Raw genomic sequence first — 22,839 nt, forward strand, 5'->3', positions numbered from 1 at the left:
GATGCATTAATTTAATATCAATGCAGTCAAAATAGAAAACATTGATCCTGGCAGATCTGCTTTAAATATTTCAGACTTCTAATAAGTGGCATGCTATTTTATGGCCCATTATTTGGATTTAACAAAATTATCCCTGACTGAAATTCAGTATTGCTGTTAAATGTGCTGTCTGGTTGTGTGGCAACCCTCCTGTGTGCAGACCATCTGTCCCCTTGCTGTATGCAAGGCACAGTGTACCTTTACCAGCATAGAGAGAGAAATTTCTGTGCTTCTGATGCCTTTAGAATTACATCATTCATTGACTGTTTTGAAATATTGATGTCACATGGTTTTTTTAGTACAATTGTGATTTAAAAAAAAAAATAACTACAGCATTGCAAAACATTTGAAACAGGGTATTTTTCTCATCAGTGATGCAATTTTGATTGAATTCAGTGTCTAAAAGTCTAAAAATAGACTGCCAATCCATAGTCATATTGAGGGGTCGTTTTGTGAAGCATGTTGAAAAGTAGCTCATTTCGACATATTTGATGAATGGATCTAATATTTGTGCCAGCTCTCTTCATAAATCCAAGATCGTTTTGGTGAGCCAGCACAAAATTTAAATACTTATAGTATTGAAATGGCATAGAAACTAAATTTGATTACTCTCCTTGTGCCTCTTATGTGTATATATATGTGTGTGTGTGTGTGTGTGTGTAGGGGTGTGACGGTTAGTATATAACCGTGAGACCGGCGGTTATAGTTGAACACCGTCATTAGAACTCTATAACCGCCAAAACCGTGTCATTAAAATATTTTTTACAAACATTTTTTATCAAAAATTATTTTTATTTTTTAGATAGGATCATAAGATGCGCAATATATCGGGAGACATGGTTTTTACCACTTAATGAAGTTTTGTAAATCGTCAGACATGATATCTACCACTTCATAAAATTTTGCTTTGTAGAAAACCTTTCTTAAAAACAAAATTCGTTTTGTACAAATTTTATCTTAATTTTAATAAATGTTTCATCAACCAATTGCATGTATTTTAATAAATAAAAAGCAAATAAAGCAGACAATGATAACCGTGACATGGAAGCACCAGCGCGCCACGTTCACTTGCACTGCACTGTGAACTAGAGCACATCTCATCGCAAATTAAACTCAGCGTAGGCCTATGCCTCATACTTTAGCATTAAATATCTTTGCTGCATCCTTTCTAGAACAGACAATGGCTTTTTTTTGCGGCTCGCATCAGCAAAGCATTGCGTCGCCATAGACAGCAAAACAATCAGCAGATGGCGGGCGGGTGTGGCTTTGAAATTTGCTCTATGATTTCCGCGAAGCAGAAAACGAGGACGGAATCTCGAAATCCAGTCATGAAAATGAAACTTGCATTTTAATATGGACAGTCATGGAATTTGCCAAAGTTAGCATAAAATAATCAAATAAAATCTCCATATGGACCAGTATCTGTAATTGTTAAGCCGCAAAAGTTGTTTAAAATATGAATGCGTGTTCTGCGCGTCTCTGTGTGAATTAATGAATGGCAGAGACGTGCAGGTTTGTTTACTACATAGACTGAAGCGCATGACGCTTGCATTAATTTCAGCATCTGAGCTTCAGAGTTCTCTCTCCATCAAGCGATCTGAACTTTTCAGTTCATCTCAATGGACGCACAGCGCACATGTATTTGATTCTCTGTTAACTCTTTGTGAAGGCGCACGACTCACCGTCACTTTACTGATAGCGCTGTTTCTCACACATGCAAAGAGAGAGAGAGCGAGAGTCTTACCACGCTTAAACAACACGCTATATGTAAATTATTCTTTGTTGTCTTCTGTCAAAATAATGGAGTTCATTTAGAATTATTCAAATTCATTTTCGAACAAGTAGAAGACATACCAGTTTCTCCGGTAGTGGGCAATGGCAGGCAGTCTTATTTAATGAAATGTAAACATTTTTTTTGATAAATAAAGGGGATTTGCCATTAAAATTTAAACATGGAATAAATATTGTGATTTATTTCTTTAAAAAAGAAAGTTTTATAAAAAAAATTCAACAGAAGTAGCAGTGTCACATTCTACTAAATAATAGTAATATTTCTTGCACAATGTCTTCATGTACAAATGAACTTTTATTTTGATGGGCTACTATTATTTTGACACTCGTTTTACCCAAATGAAATGGTAAAATGCTTGTGAAGTGACTGTTTATGTATTTATGTCCTCATTGAGACGGCAGATGCTGAAATTACTGCAAGCTCACGCGTTTCAGTCTCTGTAGTAAACAAACTATTCATTCATTCACACAGAGACGTGCAGAACATGCAGGATTCATATTTCAATCCACTTTTGCAGCTTAACATTTACAGATTCTGGTCCATATGGAGATTTGATTAATTTATGCTAACTTTGACAAATTCCATGATTGTCCATATTAAAATGTAAGTTTCATTATCAAGACTGGATTTTGAGATTCCGTCTGCATTTTCTGCTTCGTGGAAATCATAGCACTGTATCTGTGAAGAACTGGGTTCTCGGTACCACCGGTACTTAAAGAAACCTGGTACCGTCACATTTTCATCATTTTAGTACTGACTTGGTACCGAAGCACCGGGTCTTTTGACAACACTAGTCTGCGGTCCAGCTCACCCCTAAATCATCTCGATTGGGTTCAGGTCCGGTGACTGTGGAGGCCAGGTCATCTGGTGCAGCACCCCATCACTCTCCCTCTTGGTCAAATAGCCCTTGATGCCTTCAGTGTGACTCTACAATTTTCATAGTCATGAAAATAAAGAACTTGAATGAGAAGGTGTGTGTGTGTATGTGTGTGTGTGTGTGTATATATATATATATATATATATATATATATATATATATATATATATATATATATATATATATATATATATATATATATATATATATATATATATATATATTTTTTTTTTTTTTTTTGATCTTTGGATGATTTGAATTGCTTTGTGACATTGTCTTTGATACTTTTCAATTTAATGTATCCTGGCTAAATGAAAGCAATAATTTCTAAATAATAATAAATCAATAAATTTTATTTACCCCAAAATGTTAAGTGGTAATCTATATAAAATATAGACTGTCCAGGTCCATATGTTGTTCTTTAAAGCTAAAGCAATTAATTTACTAATTTGTTCACTTATTAACATTTTTTAAATGTTAAAATTCCTTCTTCTATCTCAGGGTACTAGCAGATAGACATTATTACAGCGTTTGCAGGTAGATTCCATCACATTCTGCCACAGGACCCTGATAAATGCATTGCTATGAAAAAAGGAAGGCAGACTACATGTCTTATTTGGAATGACCATCAAAGGGAGAGAGATTTTGACTCAAGGGAGGAGTTAACTAGGCCATGTTAACCAACCATAGTGTGACCCCTTGGCTGACGAAGGAAGCGTTCAAGAAACATATTATTTTTGCAATGCCGGATGGTGATGCTAGTGGCACAGAAATTAAATAGGCATCCTGGAAGGGCAATGCGCAGAGTTCCACCTCATCAAATATTACACACGCTTGCATCAGGATTCAGCTCTCTCTCTCTCCCCCTTGCACACTCCATCTGTCTGTCTCTAATGTTCTCATTTTCTCTCTTTTCTGCCCAGTCTTGTTCTAGATTTTTAACTTCCTCATGCTGTTACTCTGTTTAGCCTTTTCTAGGGGTGCTGTGATCAGGATTTTTGAGGCCGATCATAGAAAGCATTATCATCCGATCACTGATACCTTGAAAAGATACCACTGATATTGTGAGGTTGTTTGCAGTGTGTATGTAGTCCATGTGTGGTACAGAAGCAGTATGGACTGTGCTACAAACGTTCATCAATTATTCCATGCTTTTTAATTTTGCATTTACTTTTATATATTAAGTTGCTAAAGCAAAACACTTAAAATACTAACATTATCACAAACTTAAAACTTAGCATTGACAGAAACAGCTCAGCTCTACTTGCCTTTTCTTTTGCATTTAAATCTTTATTACAAACAATCCTGTTCCTTAATTAAGAACTTAAAAATTATTGCCTTTTTTATCTGAAAGTGCTCTTTTCATTTAAACCTAGCCAAAAAGCCATAGCCTATGTGTTGGCTGTGAAACACAGTAGACTATAATTACATGCATTTTTGTGTCAATGCATGTTCATATTTACCGCAAACAATGCACTGTTAATTTAATAAGTGCATGCATCACAGCAAAAATATACTCTGTGTGGAAACTATTTCTGCACTGCTGCAGACGCACTGCTCCTAAATGCACTGCCAGACCACAACTGTGTGTGCAGTGTGAACGCTTTAATCCATTAACAAAAGCATGGAAAAAATATGCACCGCAACCTGTGAACCTGGCATTATTTGTTTGTGCTGCAGGTGTGCATGCACACACGGTCTTCAAGAAACTGGCAAGAACTAAAAAGAAAAAATGCAATTTATAAACTTAAGTGACGATGCGACACTGCCTCGAGTGCAAGTGACAATTCCTGTGTGGACTGTGCAACTCGCTTACAGTGCAGACGCGATGTGATTTGAAGCCATTTGTTATTTTAGAGAGAAAGAGAGCACGCAGTGATTCATTCACGCCGTTTGTGAAATTGTCTCACAGAAACTTTTTCAAATTACTTTATCAATTATTTAATGAAGAAATATGAATTGTACCTCACCTCAAGCATTATAATTATTTCACCCGTGCTGGACAGAGACTGAGACCGTGCCGCTACATGTCATGCCAAACCTCTCACTGCAGACATGTTATCAACTTGATCGGTTTTATGAGATCTGCCTTTTTAGAGTCTTCTGATCAATCATCCCATAGCGATTATCAGTCGATTGTGATTGGTAGCCCATCAATCGGAGCACCCCTGACCTTGCCTTATATCAGAAGAAAAACAACAAAGACCCTAATTGTCGTCTTTTTCAGGTCTTTCCTTTTGTTGTTGCCATACAACTCTCCTTTTTATCTTCCTTCACCTGTCCCTCTGTCATGCCTTTAACAGCTCCTGTCTCTTTAAATGCCAGTGGTTCTAGTGCTCACACCTGTTGTTTTCCTTCTATTCAGCCATCTGAGCCGGCAGATGATTGGTCTGAACACATCAGTTCTTCAGGGAAGAAGTACTACTACAACTGCAGAACGGAGGTGTCTCAGTGGGAGAAACCCAAAGAGTGGTTGGAGAGGTATTAAACGCACACTTTCACCCCTCATCTCAGGCTCAAATTGTGCTTAATTATACACTTATAATACACAAATACATGCTGCTGCATAAACATCAGGTGATCAATGCAGGAGGAAGGATTTTATCCAGATGAAAGCTTTAATACAGTAAGGCAACAGCACTCGTGTCCGTTTTTAACGCTTCTCATAGCTATGTGAAAATATGTTTATAATTGGAATAGTTAATTGATGGAGCTGAGCTGAATATGTGCGAGGGTGTACAGAACAGCGGGTGTAAGGAACGGTATTAAGAACCTGTGCTTTAGAACAGTGGTCCCCAACCTTTTTAGCACCAAGGACCGGTTTAATGTCCGGACCGGGCTTTATGGTGTGATGGATAAATACAAAATAAAATTATACGACTGGCATAAAAAATGTGGTATATTGTTAATAATAACCATGAATCCATTGTGTATTTGTATAAAACTTTATTTAGCAGCGTCCTTTTAACATCGTGCCAACAACATAACATGAATAACATCCTCTCTGCCCCCTAACCCTCTTTTTTTCACTGATTATGGTCACTATGACGTTTAAACATGCCTAAAAAATAAGATGCACCACAAAAACGAATATACAATCCATGAAAATAACACAGAGCCATCTGGCCTTTTTCCAAAATAAAAGATTGTTATGGCTCAGGACACTTCTACCTCCACTTCTGTTATTTGTTTTGCAAAAATCCGCTCATGGCTCTTCTGGTCCAGCCAGCGCAAGGCTGTGTTTTGTGTTGAAAATATAAGAAATATATATAATGAGCGAGTACATCATGAATCCATTTTCCGAACAGTGTTTTTGTCTTATCCTGAATCACTACGGTACACCTATAATAAGTGTTTATATTCAGACTATTTTAGTCTGGTTGGGGAAGGCAATGCTGCAGAGTAGCACAGTACCTGCGTGACTCGCAATCACTGTTGGGAACGTTACTTGAAAAAAGTAATTTGTTATAGTTACTACTTGTTCCAAAAAGTAACTGAGTTAGTAACTGAATTACCAGGGAAAGTAACTATTTGCGTTACTGTAAAAAAAAAAAAAAAATCAATATATCAATGCTATATCAAAGTTTGTCAAAGATTTTTTTTTTTTTTATTGCACGACAACAGACAGTTTTATCCTGCACTTCAAGTATTATATTTGTAAGAAAAGTGTTTTTGGCCACTAGCTTTGGATGTGTGTGTCACACATTACATGTACACATTACATGCACGGTCTTGCCTTTGACCGCAATGAATTTGAAGTAGTGCTTATATCTCCATCTTGACAATGCCAACTTTTCATCGGATTGCTCCTGACTCGCCATTTCTGCTGCTGCAAATCTCTGTGTAGCTGTTGCGTGTGTGTGTGCGTTTTTGGCGCCGCTGGCGCGTGTGCCGGCATGTGTGTAAAAACACTGGCTCTGATTGGCTACCATGAAACACATGACTCTGCCTTAGCCAATCATAATCGCTTATCTTATTAACCCACCTCCTCACTCGCTGTGTGAGCCAGGGGTGCGTTCGGATTACATAGTTTATTAAATCAATGCATAATAACGCACCGCATTTAACGTCCAGTAATGGTAACGGCATTGTAACGACGGGGAAAAGTAATTAGTTAGATTACCCCGTTACTGAAAAAATAACGTTGTTCTTTTAAACGCCGTTATTCCAAACACTGCTCGCAATAGATGTAAACAGAGAAGTAGCTCCGGCTACAATGTTCTTCCGCAAGACGTGAGCGCCAAAAGTTACCAACTGCAACTTTAATGTAAATTATTTATACCTCCTTGTGCAGCCTGGTACCAAATGACACACGGACCGGTACCGGTCCGCGGCCCGGGGATTGGGGACCACTGCTTTAGAACATTGATTTTGAAGCTTGTGAATCCATTAGAAACGTTAGAAGACATTCACAAATTCATGTATGAATAGAATTTTTAAGGGCACCTCTAGTTTTCTCTTCCTCTTCTGTAAAGCAGCGCAGCATGGCCTCGCCTCCTTTGCTGCCTATATCTCCATTTGCATTTAACTTTCAGCTTCGTACCTTTGCAGACATTGTTTATGTTCAAACAACTATCTACAAACTAACTAACATTAAAGTGAAATCGCAATGAACCACCTCTTTAAATGGAATAAGTAATTATTGTAATATTTCACTAAGTTAAAAAACATAAAAAATGTATCGTTTTACATTACAACTGTACAATCCATAAAGGCGATTATTGTGATATTATTTTCTTCGTTATCAAACATTAAACCATCATCTCCTTTGTTTACAGTAGCTGGTTTATAAGTGCTTCTCATTACAGTTTGGAAGATTGTTGAATACCCATATGTATGTTAAAAAGTGTTGGGCGATATGGTAATTTTTCATATCGTCATATCGTCAGACTGTGAGATCGGCGAAACATGATCTTATCGTGCATTGGTGGAGAGAGAGAGAGACTCATGGTTATTGTCATAGCAAAACTATTTGGTGTTTTAAACCACGCAGGTGCGCGAAAGAGAGGGCATGGAAAATGAGATGCATTCTGACATAACTGTGGCATTATACTCAGTTAGGGCTCATTTAAAATATTGCGCACACATAATATAGGCCGTTCAGATTACTTGTTAAAGTGCAATGAGATACCTTGTATCTGCAGATGATGTATGGCTGTTTGTGGATGGAGACTTTGTAACAGCCAAAACTGTGTATTGTGCATAAAAATAAAGCAGCAGAAGGAACTTATCATCCATAGTGGTTCTCACCCAGTCCTTCTACGTTATCACCACATAGTGAGTGTTATAAATTAAATGATCAGTCTTTAAGAGAAGGACTAAGTGAGATCCACTATGGATGATAAATTCGCTCTGCCACCTTATTTTATCTTTACTTTATTTGTAATGACAAGAAAGAGTTAATCTCTCGTGTATGAGAAGAGCGCGTTGCCTTGTAGAGGACAACTTCAGCAACTACAGGCTCTAATCCTCCTGTGCTTGTGTGTGTGTGTGTGTGTGTGAGAAATGCGGTGCTGAAGTGAAATAGCTGGGTAGTTTGATAGCCGGATTATAAGCTGCCTAATTAAAAAAAATAATAGATTATTATAATCTAATACATTAATAGGACAATGACCCTAATATCATCTTGCTTATGTCGAGTTCTCTGACTATCATCGATACACGATACTATCATCTATCGGCACAACCCTAATGTTATATGACCTTAAACTCACAGAACATGCAGTGAAGAGTTTGTCTGGAGCAGCATTTTCTGCAGAACAAGCTGTAATAAATTACATTTTGAATACATATGTAATGAAATGGCAGTCTTTGTGATTTGTTGATCACACTGTCTTATCATGATTTTGTTCCCTTAATGAATGCTGGAACCGTAACAGGTGCGCTGAAATGAAAATGTTATACAAATTCCACTTATCAAGTGACCTGCAGAAAGTTGAGACGTGACAGCTAGTCTCATTGTGAGGCTTTTTTTTTGCCTGCTGTGCTGGTCATGTGTGTAAAGCCGATGCGGTTTTGTTTCCTTTTGAATGCCAGTATCATTTGTGAACCACTTCCTTTTTCAGAGAGCAAAGGCAGAAGGAGGCAACCAAGACTGCTGCAGTTGTCAACAGCTTCCCTAAAGACAGGGACTACAGGCGTGAAGCCATGCAGGCTACGCCCACCAGCTTCTCCAGCACTAGTAAGTATTAAAGTCTGAAAACCCACATTATTTAGCTCTGGAAATTGGCTGTAAAGATTAAACGGATAGTTCACCCAAAAATGAAAATTCTGTCATTAGGAATTCACACTCTCATGTCCTTCCAAACCAAAGACCTTCGTTCATCTTCAGAACACATTAAGATCTTTTTGATGAAATCTGAGAGCTTTCTGACCATACATAGACAGCAACACAACTAGGGATGCAGCTATTGATCGTTTTCATGATACACTGTGCTTTAAAACGTCAAGGTTAGTTACACAGAGTGTTTTTGTTGCATGGAACAGGGGCCTGTTCTTCGTACGTCGTTTATTACATCCGAGATCAAATGACACATCCAAGATGATATCATCGTGCTAATCCTGATCTGGCTAATTGGGTTCTTCGATCACACCTGTTGTGTATGATTAGTATCGCTGGATTGAGTTATGTGAGATAACTGCGCGCACGTTCATGTGTTGGCTCAAAAGGGGATATGTATCGATACTCGAAACCATGATCAGCAGTGCAGCGATTGGCTGGTTGCAAGACGGCAATGTAATGACGTCATATAATTTACACCTGACGAAAAACTTTCTGGACTTTTATAAGGAAACAGCCAAGCAAACAAAACTACATAAATTTGATAATAGATACATGAGACAGATAATAGATACATGTTTTTATTTTATTAGAATTTTTTTCATTATTCCCAATTATTTAGATTCGCAATTTATAATAGTTGTGCAGTCTTTACATTTTTATTTCAATGTCGAAATTATCTATTCATTTCATTTTATATTGGGACAGATTTGTTACGTGACAGCATTAATGAAAGTTTCTAAAGGGTCAATATCATGATATCTGCATCTCCTGCGCTCCATCAAGCCACTCTTATAATAAGTCATCACTCAAAATAATGCACGACTCTATTATCTGTATAGCATGTGTGTAAGACTCTAATACAATTATGAAGTAATCATTTTATGACAAATAAATATTTCAGTGAGTAAAACTGGCTGTGTCTATGGTAGGCTGTTATGGACTACACAACATTTTTATATAATTTAAACTTTTTTAATGATTATTTTAAATTACTGTCCCTGGATCAGTACGATACTCTTGCAATAAAGTAGCGTTGGTAGCAGGCATATTTTAAGTATCAGTTCTGGTTGAAAAGAAGCGATCTAATCCTGTTTACATTAAATAAGCCTGCTCCCAAGCAGGTTTAAGCTAACGGACCTGTTGCTATGACAGCAGCTCCGGAATGAGCTTCGAAGAACCAAATGATCCAAGATCACGCCAAATCGTCAACAAGATTATTTGACTACTCAAGAAGTAGTTCTCTACCTCAGGTTCTAAAGAAATGTAGAATGATCGCACAAACTGAAAACACTAAATGCTTTTGTGATCTATTTCCATTTGTTATATTTCAAAAGGGGAACACTGACATGGATGTTTACAGACCAGAGGTCACCTTTTTTTAATTCCAATGGGGGAGATGGACTTTTGTCTTCCTTTTATTATTTTTTGCTGTAGTATTTGGTTACTGTGTTAATTCTGTTTGATAAGGCAGCAATAAATAACTTAAAAACCTGAAGTGTTTATGTGATTTTATATATAGAGAATTCTTCGAGTATACTTTGTGTGCAAAGAAAACAAAAATAACAATGTTATAAAAAAATATGTATATATATTTATATCTCACCGTACTCTTGTAGCTTCATAACTTAACGGTTGAACCACTTATGTCACATGGATTGTTTCAAGATTTTCTTATTACCTTTTTGGGCCTTGAACTTGTCAGTTGCGTTTCTGTCTATGCAGGGCCAGAAAGCTCTCGGATTTCATCAAAGTTATCTTAATTTGTGTTCCAAAGATGAACAAATGTTTTATGGGTTTGGAGGGACATGAGGGGAGTAATTAATGACCAAATTTTCATTTTTGGGTGTTTTATCCCTTTAAGTGAGTGCAGATATAGCAAATGAGTCAAGTGATGGAAAACAAAACTCCTATTTTAAAGGGGTCTTATGATGCTTTTTTAAAGATCATTATTTTGTGTTGTGATCATTATATGCAGACATGCTTTAATGTTAAACACATTATTTTTCAAATACTGTACATTATCGTAGGTCCTCTATGCGTCTCAAATGCATCCTTTTCTACAAAGTTCCTCTTCCTGACAAGCACAGTCTCCTCTGATAGGCCAGCTGACCCAATGCATTGTGATTGGCCAAACAATGCAAGCACCTTTTCCATAATCATACTGCTGTAAAAATAAATGTAAAGACAGTAAATAATGTCCTTAGTTTTACCATCAGTTCAAGCCCGAAAGGGGAACAGAGTCGTGTGACAGACACCGGGATGAAGCTCGTATGTGTTAGCAGTACACAAGCCATGGAAAGTTAAGACAGCTGGCTCCACTGTGATGACCTTGTCTGTCTCTCTCTCTCTCTCTCTCTCTCTCTCTCTCTCTCTCTCTCTCTCTCTCTCTCTCTCTCTCTCTCTCTCTCTCTCTCTCTCTCTCTCTCTCACACAGACGCGGGCCCGAACACACACTATGCAAATCTCCACATTTGAACAGTCAATAACAAAACATACTAAAAGTAGTTGATTCAAAAGTGCCAGATTGTCGTAGCAAAGTCAAAATTACCACCTCTCCTGGGTTCATGAAACGGTCGTCCATAAAATGCGTTGCTGTTCTGTTGTAAGTAATCTTAAAGGTTCCTAAATGCTTCTACTTTCGGAAGGCCAAATAAAGTGCTTTTGCTTTCGCCTAGAAACACACAGCATCTTCCTGACACGGCTCCTTCAACACTAACTGCGGTAAGGTTACTGAAACCGCGTCATATGACCCCTTTAACTTGATGTTAGCTTTGAGTTATGAAGCTTGCCGAATATTTTTATTGTAGAGTAGCCTCTTATGTGTAAATATCAAGTCCATCTCAATTGTGCATTTAATGGCCACTCAACCTTAATGACCAGGCTGGGATGCTGTAACATTTACCTCCGCAAGCTATAGAACCTTTGTTTACTTTAGTTGACCTGTCTTCGCTAACCCAACACAGCGAATGTTCTGGCCTGAAATACTTTAAAAACAAAAGGGCAATCTGTTTTTTAGGTAGAGACAGAGTTTTTTTTTTTTTTTTTTAATGACAGCCGTTTTCACGGACGATCACAGATTGGTTTTGTATTTATAGAATGACAAAATTTAGAGCTTTTGCAATATTTTTATGTGTCAGACGTCTGCTTATCCACACCACCCACATAAACAGTGTTGGGGTCTGTTTGTACGCTGGTAGGAGGCAGTAGCATGTCTTTGCCTTATGCAGCATGATGTGTTAATGCTCTTTAAACATCTGTTTATTTATTTTCCAGTCGTCACAGCAGTTCACTTCTGTCAGTATTGTTTTCAATGCTTGGCTATATCAAAGCTAGCTGTCGAAAGGGTAGCAGATGCTAAGTAGGGCTGTGTAAAAAATCGAATGCGGTCTTCATGTGCATCTTGTCAGTAAATGCAGTCCTGTGATTAGTTGTATTTCTCCAGCACGTGCGTTCCGATCAGGATTGCCAGGTTTTCAAAACAAAACCTGCCCAATTACTTCTCAAAACTAGCCCAATCGCATTTCATTCCGGGCAATAAAATAAAACATTTTGGCGGGGTTCCCTTGGTAAAATTCACATTTTAGGGGCTAAACATCACGTTATTTGTATTGGAGTCGCTTCAACCCGCGGACATGAAAAACAAAAGCACACTTTGCAACACTGGTTGGCCTTTACTACACAGAGCCATAGTTCACAGAAAATCCACACAAAATCAATTTCAAAATCTGTCGATTTTGAAAACGATTTTGTGTAGCTTGTCAGTGGACTATGGCTCTGTGTAGGAAATGCTGCTCCACCTGAACCAGTGTTGCCAAGTCCACAGTTGTTTTTCATGTCCGCGGGTTGAAGGGACCCCAATACCAATAACGTGATGTTTAGCCCCTAAAATGTGAATTTTATCAAGGCAACCCGGCCAAAAAACGTGTATTATAACCAGGGACGTAATTTTATCGGGGAACCTCCTGGAAACGCGATTTGGCTGGTTTTGGACTAGTTTTGAGAAGCAAGTGGGCAGGATTTGTTTTGAAATCCTGGCAACCCTGATCTGAACGCACATGCTGGAAATGTACTTCTAATCACAGGAGCGCCTTTACTGACGAGATGCGCATGAAAATCGCATTCTATTTTTTGGACAGCCTCAACGTCCAAGGTTTACGCAGCAGGTTTAAGGTACACAGCTCCCACTTTCATGAAAAACCTCAGATTATCAGGGAGTTTTACAAATAAAAATACATTTTCTCCGGGCTTAGAAAATGACAAGTTCCTTGACTTGAGTCATGGAAATTTCTAGAGTGAGTAAAACACTTTTGTTGGTATGCTCCGTTCTGAAGTGTTTCATCAATTAGATATCACTATTGGGGTAGAGTAAAAATGGCTTCTAAGCCAAAATTTATGATTTTGTGTGATTCGTGGAGTCTTTTCTGCCAAACCAGAAAACAAATTGGTGGAAATGATTGATTAGTAAAATTTTTTTTTTTGGATTTTAATGATTTTTAAAACTCATTATCCAATAATCGCAAATGACTGGAAAGCAATTAATTTGTCAAAGTGTGGGAACTCTGAAGGCACTTTCTCGTAATAGCGAAACAATTTGCAAAGCACACGCTGGAAAAATATTATATTATTGAGTGGATTCTGACTTGAATGCGTCTGTTTGGTCATTGTGTTCATGCGCTGTCTGTAATTGGCCACAATGTTCAACTCTGCAAAAACACTTTGTGAATAGAAACATTTTACTAGTTCCATAGAACATCCCACAAATATGAGAGCATTTGAATGCAGATGCCTATCAGCAGGTACCGGATCGACCAGATACTTGGTTCTATCAGTTCTACGTAAAAGCTGGTATCGTTACGTTTTTTTTTTTTTTTTTTTTTTATGTTAGGACTTTGTACCGATATGTTTAATACCATTAGTGGGTGCTAATATAGTTGACCTTACAGTTATCAATCTTATTGTCTATGAGCCTTCATTTAAAAGATTTTAGGGCTTTTCTCCAATAATGTCACTAAACATCATTAACCTCTATATCATTTTTCTTTCACCCCCCCCCATAAATAGAGCCTCCAGTTGCTACAGAGAAGCCTTCCTCACTCACACCATCCTCTTCCTCTGCTGCTGTATCTGGCTTAAGCATGGCAAACTCAGCCAGTGGTGCCTCTGGCTCTACAGTCCCAGTTTCTCCAGTGATGCAGTCGCCGGCTCCACCTACTCTTCTTCAAGACCCCTCCCTCTTACGTCAGCTCCTCCCCGCTCTCCAAACGGCCCTGCAGCTTAACAACGCCAGTGTAGACATGGCCAAGATCAATGAAGGTAAGTGGACTGAATCTGAGTGAATGGAGATGATCGTGAACCCCTAAAATATAGTATGCTGATAGCAGTCCAAAACTTTACAGGGATAGACCCACTTAAGCAACCGAATGTTAAAAACTTGCTTGTAATACTGCGGTGATGGTGGTTATCACCTTTTGTAATTTACTATAAATATATAACTTCAATGTGGTTAGCAAGCATACTTTTTGCAGCTTTATTCTATTTTTTTTTGTACCACTCAAGTGGGAATGTTATATACTTGTACATGCTAGGCTTGCGTCAGCATTTCCTTTCTTAACTTCACATCTCAGGGATGAATCAGCTTTGCTGCTTCCTGAACATGGCCTGTATGAATTGCCAGTGTGAGTGTGCTCCTCGCTTTCCATCATTGGCTGCATTTGCAAATTATGATGCACAATTACATGGCCAGTCTGGTCTCATCTTTCATACGCGTGTATGACAGATGTGTATAAATACTAAAATGTCAAAGTTGGCATTATCCAGTGGCAGGGCTGCTGCTTCATTCTTCAAATACATGAATATTGTATTTTATCTAGTTGCTGGGAACATTTCCTCTGGTTGAAGCTGTGGTTAAGAGCTTTGCTCGAAGGTGTTTGTTGAGCACCAAATCAGCATATTAGAATGATTTCAGAAGAATCTTATGACATTGAAGACTGGAGTAATGGCTGCTGAAGATTTAACTTTTCCATTACAGGAATAAATAACATTTTTAAATAGAGGTTTCATTTTACATTACAAATAGATACGTTCTTTTGAATTATAGTAATATTTAATAATAGTTTTTACTATATTTCAAAAAAAGAAAATGGCAGTTTTGGTGATTTATAAAAATATTTATAAAAGACTTCTTAAAAACATCCAAAAAGAACTTGTGGTTCCAAAACTTTGAATGGTAGTATAGATGTCTTAATAAATACTTTATAGCTACAAGTAAATTTTGCTTCAGATCTTCATATTTTTCCAAGGAATCTTAAATGAACTGTCCTGTAGAAGAATAATCTGTTATTTAGATGCTGTATTTTGACTGGTAGCTGGGATGTGCTTCTCTGTAAATTATCTGAACAAGGAGTTGACTAATTGTTTTTAAAGAAGCCCTGTTTTATTAGACTAATTTCAGCCCCAAGTCAGACACAATTCTATTGGTATTTAACATAAGTATGTTGGTGCAGTCACCTCTTTGACTTTAAAGGGAATGAACTTGGACTCAACTTTTCAGAGCTTTGCAGATTCTCTTAACTGCTTGCTAATGAATAAAAAGACAAGCACCTAATGTGAGCTAAGCATTTAGTAAACAAGTGGTTTTTCCTGCAGAAACATTTGATCAATTGGAATTATTTCAGTTTTGTTTACATCTTTTTGTCTGCTTCTTGTCTTCACCTTTTGTTCTTGCTTTCTTGCCTCATTCTATGACTCTGTAGTTCTCACGGCTGCAGTAACTCAGGCTTCGCTGCAGTCCATGCTCCACAAGATCCTAACTGCTGGTCCGTCTGCCTTCAACATCACAACTCTGCTCTCCCAGGCTACTCAACTGTCCAGTCAAGGTACAAACACACACTTTGCTGTCTCTCTCATACTACTAGCTGCTATGTTTTTTATTTGTGCTACAGTGCCATCCAAATTAAATGTTTTTGACAAATGGCTCTATTTTGTGACCTGATCTTGAACTTTATAACTTGAGCCCATGGGATCTGATTTGTTTGTGGCATGAGCTTGTGTTGCCGACTCATGTCAGCTGTGGGGTTCTGAGTCAGCTTCCTTGAGTTAGCAGATGGACTTGGTAGCTTAGCAAGGATCGCACACACAGGCCTAGCTGCTGCTGTCTGAGCAGATAATGGTGAGCCATGTGGGCCTCAGAAATGATTTCTGGTTTTAACACTGGTTTTAAGTAGTTCTATGTATGGATTTGTCATGCAGCATCTGTTATTTGGCGATATCTAAATGACGTTGAATTATATAACTTGAAAGAGAACTCAATGAGGTTCTGTGCACGTGTTTTTTTTTTTTTTATCCATTCATTGTTTCCCACATGACTTTTGTGAGACTATGGTTGATCTCAGCCCAAGAACTAAGAATAAATTGTACATTTTACAATACAAGTTAAATGCAGAATAAAATTGGAAACCCCTCCAACCCCTTTTCAGTAACCAAATTGCAAACAAAATAAAAATCTGCATTGATTTGTACCTGGACATTCAAGTGGACTCTAACGTCATTAGTTGTGCTCAGTCCAGATTACAAATAAAATGGGATCAGACGTATTCTACCGTTAGCTTTCAGATGATCCAAATGTAGTCTATGGATAAAATTGTTTTATAAACTAGGTGACAGCATCTCTGTGCTTTAAGTCTTGTTTAGAAGTAATATATTGTTTAAAAAATAACTTATCACTGATGCATTTGAAAATGATGCACACACAAAAAAATCATTGCTTCTATAAAGGCTTTAACATTTGCCCCATGCTTATGTTTAGAAAAACAGTAGGTCAGAGTGTGCTGCTTAGCCTGTTAATGATCTCAGTGTGTCCATGGTGTTTCTACACTTTAAGGGAGTTGGTATTTCTATAGCAGAACTATGTTAAAAGTGTCATATGATGCTTTTTGTTTAAAGATCATTATTTTGTGTATTTGGTGTAACAGAATATGTTGACAATACATTATTTTTCAAATACTGTATATTATTGTAGGTCCTCTTTGTAGGTTTTCTTCAAAGTCCCTCCTTCTGACATGCACAGTCTGCTCTAATTGGCCAGCTGGCCCAGTAAATTGTGATTGGCCACAAGCACTCGTCTAAATGTAACGCTGCTTTCCATAACTGCGAGCTTCATCTTTCGAAATAAATGTAAAGACAGTAAATAATGTCCTTAGTTTTACCATCAGTTCAAGCCCGGAAGGGGAACAGAGTCATGTGACAGACACCGTGATGAAGCTCGTATGTGTTTGCAGTACACAAGCCACGGATGGTTAAGACCACTGACTCCACTGTTTGACCGTGCACAAATACACACACACACACATACGTGACGCGCAGATACTATTGGCAAAACTCCGCATTGGAACATTCAATAGCAGAAACTTAAACTAATAACAAAACATTTGTGTAGCTGATTCAGAAGTGCCATATTGTCATAGCAAAGTCAGAATTACCTCCTCTCCTAGCTTCGTAAACGGTCATCCGCAAAATGCGTTGCTGTTCTGTTGGAAGTAATCTTAAAGATTTCTAAATGCATCTACTTTCGGAAGGCCAAATAAAGTGCTTTTGCTTTCGCCTAGAAACACACAGCATCTTCCTGACACGGCTGCTTCAACAGTAACTGTGGTAAGGTTACTGAAACCAGGGCTTCTTTCTTTTGAACATTTGGGCGGCTTTACGCAAATATTTCACCCACAGTGATGTAGACGTGTGGGGCGTGTTTGTATGAGCAGTTTCAGGGGGCGTGGCAGAGTCTTAAAGGGTAAGTTCACCCAAAAATGAAAATTATGTCATTAATTACTCTTTCCAAACTCGTAAGACCTCGGAATAGTCTAATCTAAAATAATCTAATCTATTTTAAACTGCGTTCCAAAGATGAACGGAGGTCTTAGGGGTTTGGAACAACATGAGGGTGGGTTATTAAAGCTGCGGTAGGTAACTTTTGACGCTCTAGCGGTTAATAAACAGAACTGCTTGCGTCTTGCGGAAGAACATCGTAGCCGGAGCTACTTCTCTCTGTTTATGTCTATGAAGAATCACAAAGGTACTGGGTTACTCCGCCGCGGTACCCTCGAAGCAATATAAAATAGTCCGAATATAAACACTTATTATAGGTGCACCCTAGTGATTCAGGACAAGCTAAAAACATTGTTTGGAAAATCGATTCATGGTGTACTCGCTTATTACATACATTTTTCTACATTTTGAACACAGTTACGGACCGCAGCTCTGATTGGTTGTTTCTTGCCGGGAGCGGTCCGTAACTGCAAATGGCAATAGGACCACTGGGAGGAGCCAGAGGAGCTTGATTTTTTTTTTCACAGATTATCTGTCTCATATTCTACTGTCAGGACATAATGACAGGTTTAACAAATATGTAAAAAAATACATTTTTATAAAAGTTACCTACTGCAGCTTTGACATAATTTTCATTTTTGGGTGAACTAACCCTTTAACTTCGATAAAGATTCTCTTTGGATTTGAGACTTTAGTCTTTGCAACTTTACAGATCTTCATGCACAATCAGCTCGTAACACTCCAGAGAGAAAGAAAAGATTAAAATCACATCATATGACCCCTTTAAAAAAAAAAATCAACATATGGGCATTGAGTAATCTTGTAGTGAATACTCATTTAGGCAGGTCATTTTAGTGCTTTATGTTTGAAAATCAGTCTAGTTCACACTACATCTCTGAAATTATTTTAAATGAAATCTTTTCATTGCTAGAACATCAAGGTTTAAAAAAATCACACTGAGCTAATCACTAATAATAATAGTAATTTTGGTTTCCCATGTTTGTATTTAGATTAGGGATGTCAAATTTAGATTATTTCCATGATCGATCGTCGTTTAAATTAACGATCAATTAATCGATTAATGGTTAACCATAATACTGCAAAATGCGTCTATTGCAGGCACACAGTCAGCGGTATGACAGGATGTGCAAAAGCCACACACACACACAAAACGCTTTCTCACTTGAATTAAAGAGGTTTTAGTCTGAATAAAATGCTAGTAGCAGGATTATAAAATGAATAGATGCGATCATGATCATTTGATAAAATGAAGAGAGCGCGCCATACTTTTGAGGACATTTTACTTTGTTGACAGTTTCCAATCCCGCACGGAGAACGCTGAACGCGCCTCTTTAAATGGTTTTGTGGTGCTCGTTGTTGTATTTTAAAGCACAATTGCAATGTTTTCAACTGACATTATTGTATAAAATTATCCGAAATGTGGAGCGCGTGTGACTGCGCTGCACATTAAGTGAACTACATCGGCGCTGCTGCACCAAAACACAGTTGCTCACATTAATTTGATCCTGCTGTATTCTGTCCTAGAAAATGTCAGATTTTTAAAAATCCGGCATACAGCGCATTAGATCGTGACAGTGCATGCGTGCAGACGAGGATGAGCGAGCGCGGCTTTGGCTAGATTTATTTGGAGGTTATTGCTCATGTCTCATTCGGCACAAATCGAAATGTTTCCATATTCGCAATGTATTTGAATGTTAAACTATTATTTATAATGTAAACTAGGCTTGTAGTTAACACGCATTCGCATATAGACGGAAAAGATGATCCTCTTCATATGAGCAAAAACGTCCTTGGCATAACAGCAGAGTGGACCGGTATACTACGGTCTATTTAAACTGAATGCTGCAGGAATGTGTCGGTCACAGCGCCTATTAATCGCTGTTTTGAATCCAGCAATTATTTATTTAGAAATGATAAGATCTGATTATGACAAGTGTGGTATAAAAGCTTTGTTTATTAGACGAATAATAGGTTAACTGGAAAATGTTAGATCGCGACCATGCTTTTGGACCCCATAGTCTTCATTTACGCGGCTTTGTTCTGGTTTGCCGGTTGATCACGAATTTCCACAAATTCAGTATATTTAGGCATTGTTTCTTTTCCTAAATCTTCATAGTCTAACCCTCTAATTTCCCAGGTTTATTTTATTATCTTTCGCTCAGTGTGTTAATTGCCTAAAAGCACAGACTATCTCATCTCCTCAACGGCACCTATCCACAGTGCTGAACAATGATAGAAATGTGTATGTATGTATGTATGTATGTATGTATGTATGTATGTATGTATGTATGTATGTATGTATGTATGTATAAATTTTGTACTATTATTATTGTTAATAGAAATTTTAGTTCTTCAACTTTCATTTTAAGTTCGTCTTTTATATTATAATATTTTGATTTAGCTTTACTTACATTAACAATGTTTAAAATTTTGTTATAGTTTAACAACACAAACTAGATTTGAATCTGAGCTGGAACAGTGTTTGTAAGTCATGTACATGCCTGTTGTGATTGGTTTAGACATCATCCCTTCACCTTGTCTCATTTTCTTTCTCTTTGTCATGTGGAGTAGCCCAGCAGTCCAGCCAGTCTCCAATGTCTCTGACATCAGACGCTTCCTCTCCTCGGTCGTATGTGTCTCCTAGAATCAGCACGCCACAGACCAACACAGCCTCCCTCAAACCGCCCCTCAGCACCACGCCAGTCTCCTCACAGACAAAGGTATACTGCTGTCAAATGAGATGACGGATGTCAAAAACGAGAAAATGACCTTAACACTTTCCCCCTATCTTTCTCAGATGAACGCTTTGACAGTTAAATCCAGTTCTCTTCCTCCACCGTCATCCCAGCAGTCCCTTCCCACAGACAAACATCATGACAACGGCAACTCTCCACGGACGCTGCAGAGACAGAGGTGACTTAAGAAATTACTAAATGGATTCGTTAAAACTTTATAAATTAAAAACTTTGCAAAATAAGTTTAATAAAGGCTTATGGGTACCGAACTGCCCACTGCATGCCTCAGCAGCCATGTCTGTAGCTTAAAGAGGCTTGTTTTGCTGTGGTATGCTGCCATCTTCTGGCTGTTTTTGATACTGCTGATTTTGATGTTTTATGCATGTTTCAAACATGTATGCAGTGCATATGAAGTCCATCTGCATTATGTATGCGGTGCAGAAGCAGCTCAGACTCATTTTGCTTTCACATAGGACGCGTTTGCAAGTTTGTGAATCTGAAAAAAAAAATTCAAGGCCCTGGAAAGATTTTGAAAATAAACATACATTGATGCAGGTAGTGCTTGAATTTATTTTGTGCAAGAAATTCGGAATCGCCCAAAATGTTGGGAATTTGGCTTTTGCTTTCTCCAGTTGCCAGTGCGTTTATGTATTAGAGCGCTGCGATGGACTGTTCTCTTAATCCCGCTCCCACTGAATTTCTGACCAATTTTGCCCACTCCTGTGATTTTTGTGTCCAATCCCACCCGCTCCCTGCAAACATTCTAATAGTGCATAATTTTCTCAAATCTGGGAGCCGCTATCAATACACAGAGTATTTAAATAGTATATAAATCTGTCTCCCCTCAACCCCATGATCAGTCAAATCTTGATTCCTGCAGCTCGTGTTGAATGCAAGGTTGCCAAGTCCGTTTTCTTTTTTTTTCTTTCTTTTTTTTCATGGGTCAAAGGTTTGAAATGTTGCTTAATTACATTTGAGAAATGTTTGTATTGAAACATTTTGCATTCTGCCTATGATAAAACTTTGCTAGATGTTAAGTTTTGTGAAGGAGGGCCACTGGAAAGAAGTCCTTGAATCTTAGGGTATTGGACCTGGAAAGTCCTTGAATTTGAAGTTAATCAAGGTGTGGGAACCCTGGTTTGCAGTCCGATACTGATCCGAGGCTGTTTTCCACAAACGCAACATTTATCCATTATTTTGATTTCAAATAAATCATTGTTACTCTAAATGCATAGCATTGTGATTCTCTTATCACAGTACAGTTACAATCTTTCATAGACATTTGTTTAAACCTGTTTCTATATAGATTATATGGTTAAATATCTATAAAAAATTTGTTATTCATGCATTTGACTTTTAGGTTTGTATATTAAGTTGCTCAAGCACATTTAAACAGCATTTAGCCTTATTTTCTTGTTGGGCTATCACAAACATTGAATATTAAAACTCACCACTGACAGAAACAATTGACTTTTGTGCCTTTTGCAATAAAATCTTTATTACAAGCCATACCGCAGGTCTTAAAGAACGTTTTCTGAACACAAGAAGTGCATCTGTTATGTTAATTGCCTTATCTAAAAGTGCACTTTTTCTTGTTTTAAACTTAGCCAAAAAGCCACGTGTTGACTTGTGAAACACAGTAAACTTTATGAATTTGTTGGGAAATTACAAAATTTCTGTGTCAGTCCATGTTTATTTTTTGCATCAAACAAAACAAAAATAGACTCTGTGTGTAAATGTTTGCTGCACTGCTGCAGACGCTCCGCTCCTGGAAGGCATTGACGTACCGCAATCGTGTGCAATGTGAATGCTTTAAAGGTCCCCTTGAAGCTTTGATTGTGTTTACAGTGTGCAATATAACATGTGTTCATGTTTCGTGTGTAAAAAAACCCAGTATTTTTCACACACTTCACGTATCTGTATACCGCTTTTTCACCGTCACAAAAACAGGCTGATAACTTCCTTGTTCTATAAAGTCCCTCCTTCAGAAATACGTAACCAGTTCTGATTGTGCCAGCGGTACCTGTGTTGTGATTCGACACCAGTTTAGGGCACGCTGCCCTCCTGGAAACACGGTTGGGCTAGTTTTGAGAAGCAAGTGGGCAGGATTTGTTTTGAAAACCTGCCAATCCTGATCTGAACCATAGACAGTAAAAGAACGCACGTGCTGGAGATGTACTTTTCACAGGAGCGTTTTTACTAACGAGATGTGCATGAAAATCGCATTCGATTTTTTTTGCACAGCCCTAACATCTAGCGAACAAAGCTAAAC

The 22,839-nt window shown here is 37.9% G+C and overlaps 1 protein-coding gene across 2 annotated transcripts in view; it reads left to right on the forward strand.

Moving 5' to 3' along the window:
* Positions 1-22,839, forward strand: part of LOC113056108 (WW domain-containing adapter protein with coiled-coil-like) — a 37,022-nt gene that overhangs the window by 8,135 nt on the left and 6,048 nt on the right. For both annotated transcript variants that reach the window (XM_026222607.1, XM_026222606.1), the window contains exons 5-10: positions 5,074-5,189; positions 8,774-8,889; positions 14,053-14,304; positions 15,744-15,866; positions 20,404-20,552; positions 20,630-20,745. In XM_026222607.1, the coding sequence (XP_026078392.1) occupies positions 5,074-5,189; positions 8,774-8,889; positions 14,053-14,304; positions 15,744-15,866; positions 20,404-20,552; positions 20,630-20,745 (872 nt within the window). The remainder of the gene's footprint in view (positions 1-5,073; positions 5,190-8,773; positions 8,890-14,052; positions 14,305-15,743; positions 15,867-20,403; positions 20,553-20,629; positions 20,746-22,839) is intronic.

Source organism: Carassius auratus, chromosome 37 (assembly GCF_003368295.1).
Source record: "Carassius auratus strain Wakin chromosome 37, ASM336829v1, whole genome shotgun sequence".
NCBI classification, from domain to species: domain Eukaryota; kingdom Metazoa; phylum Chordata; class Actinopteri; order Cypriniformes; family Cyprinidae; genus Carassius; species Carassius auratus.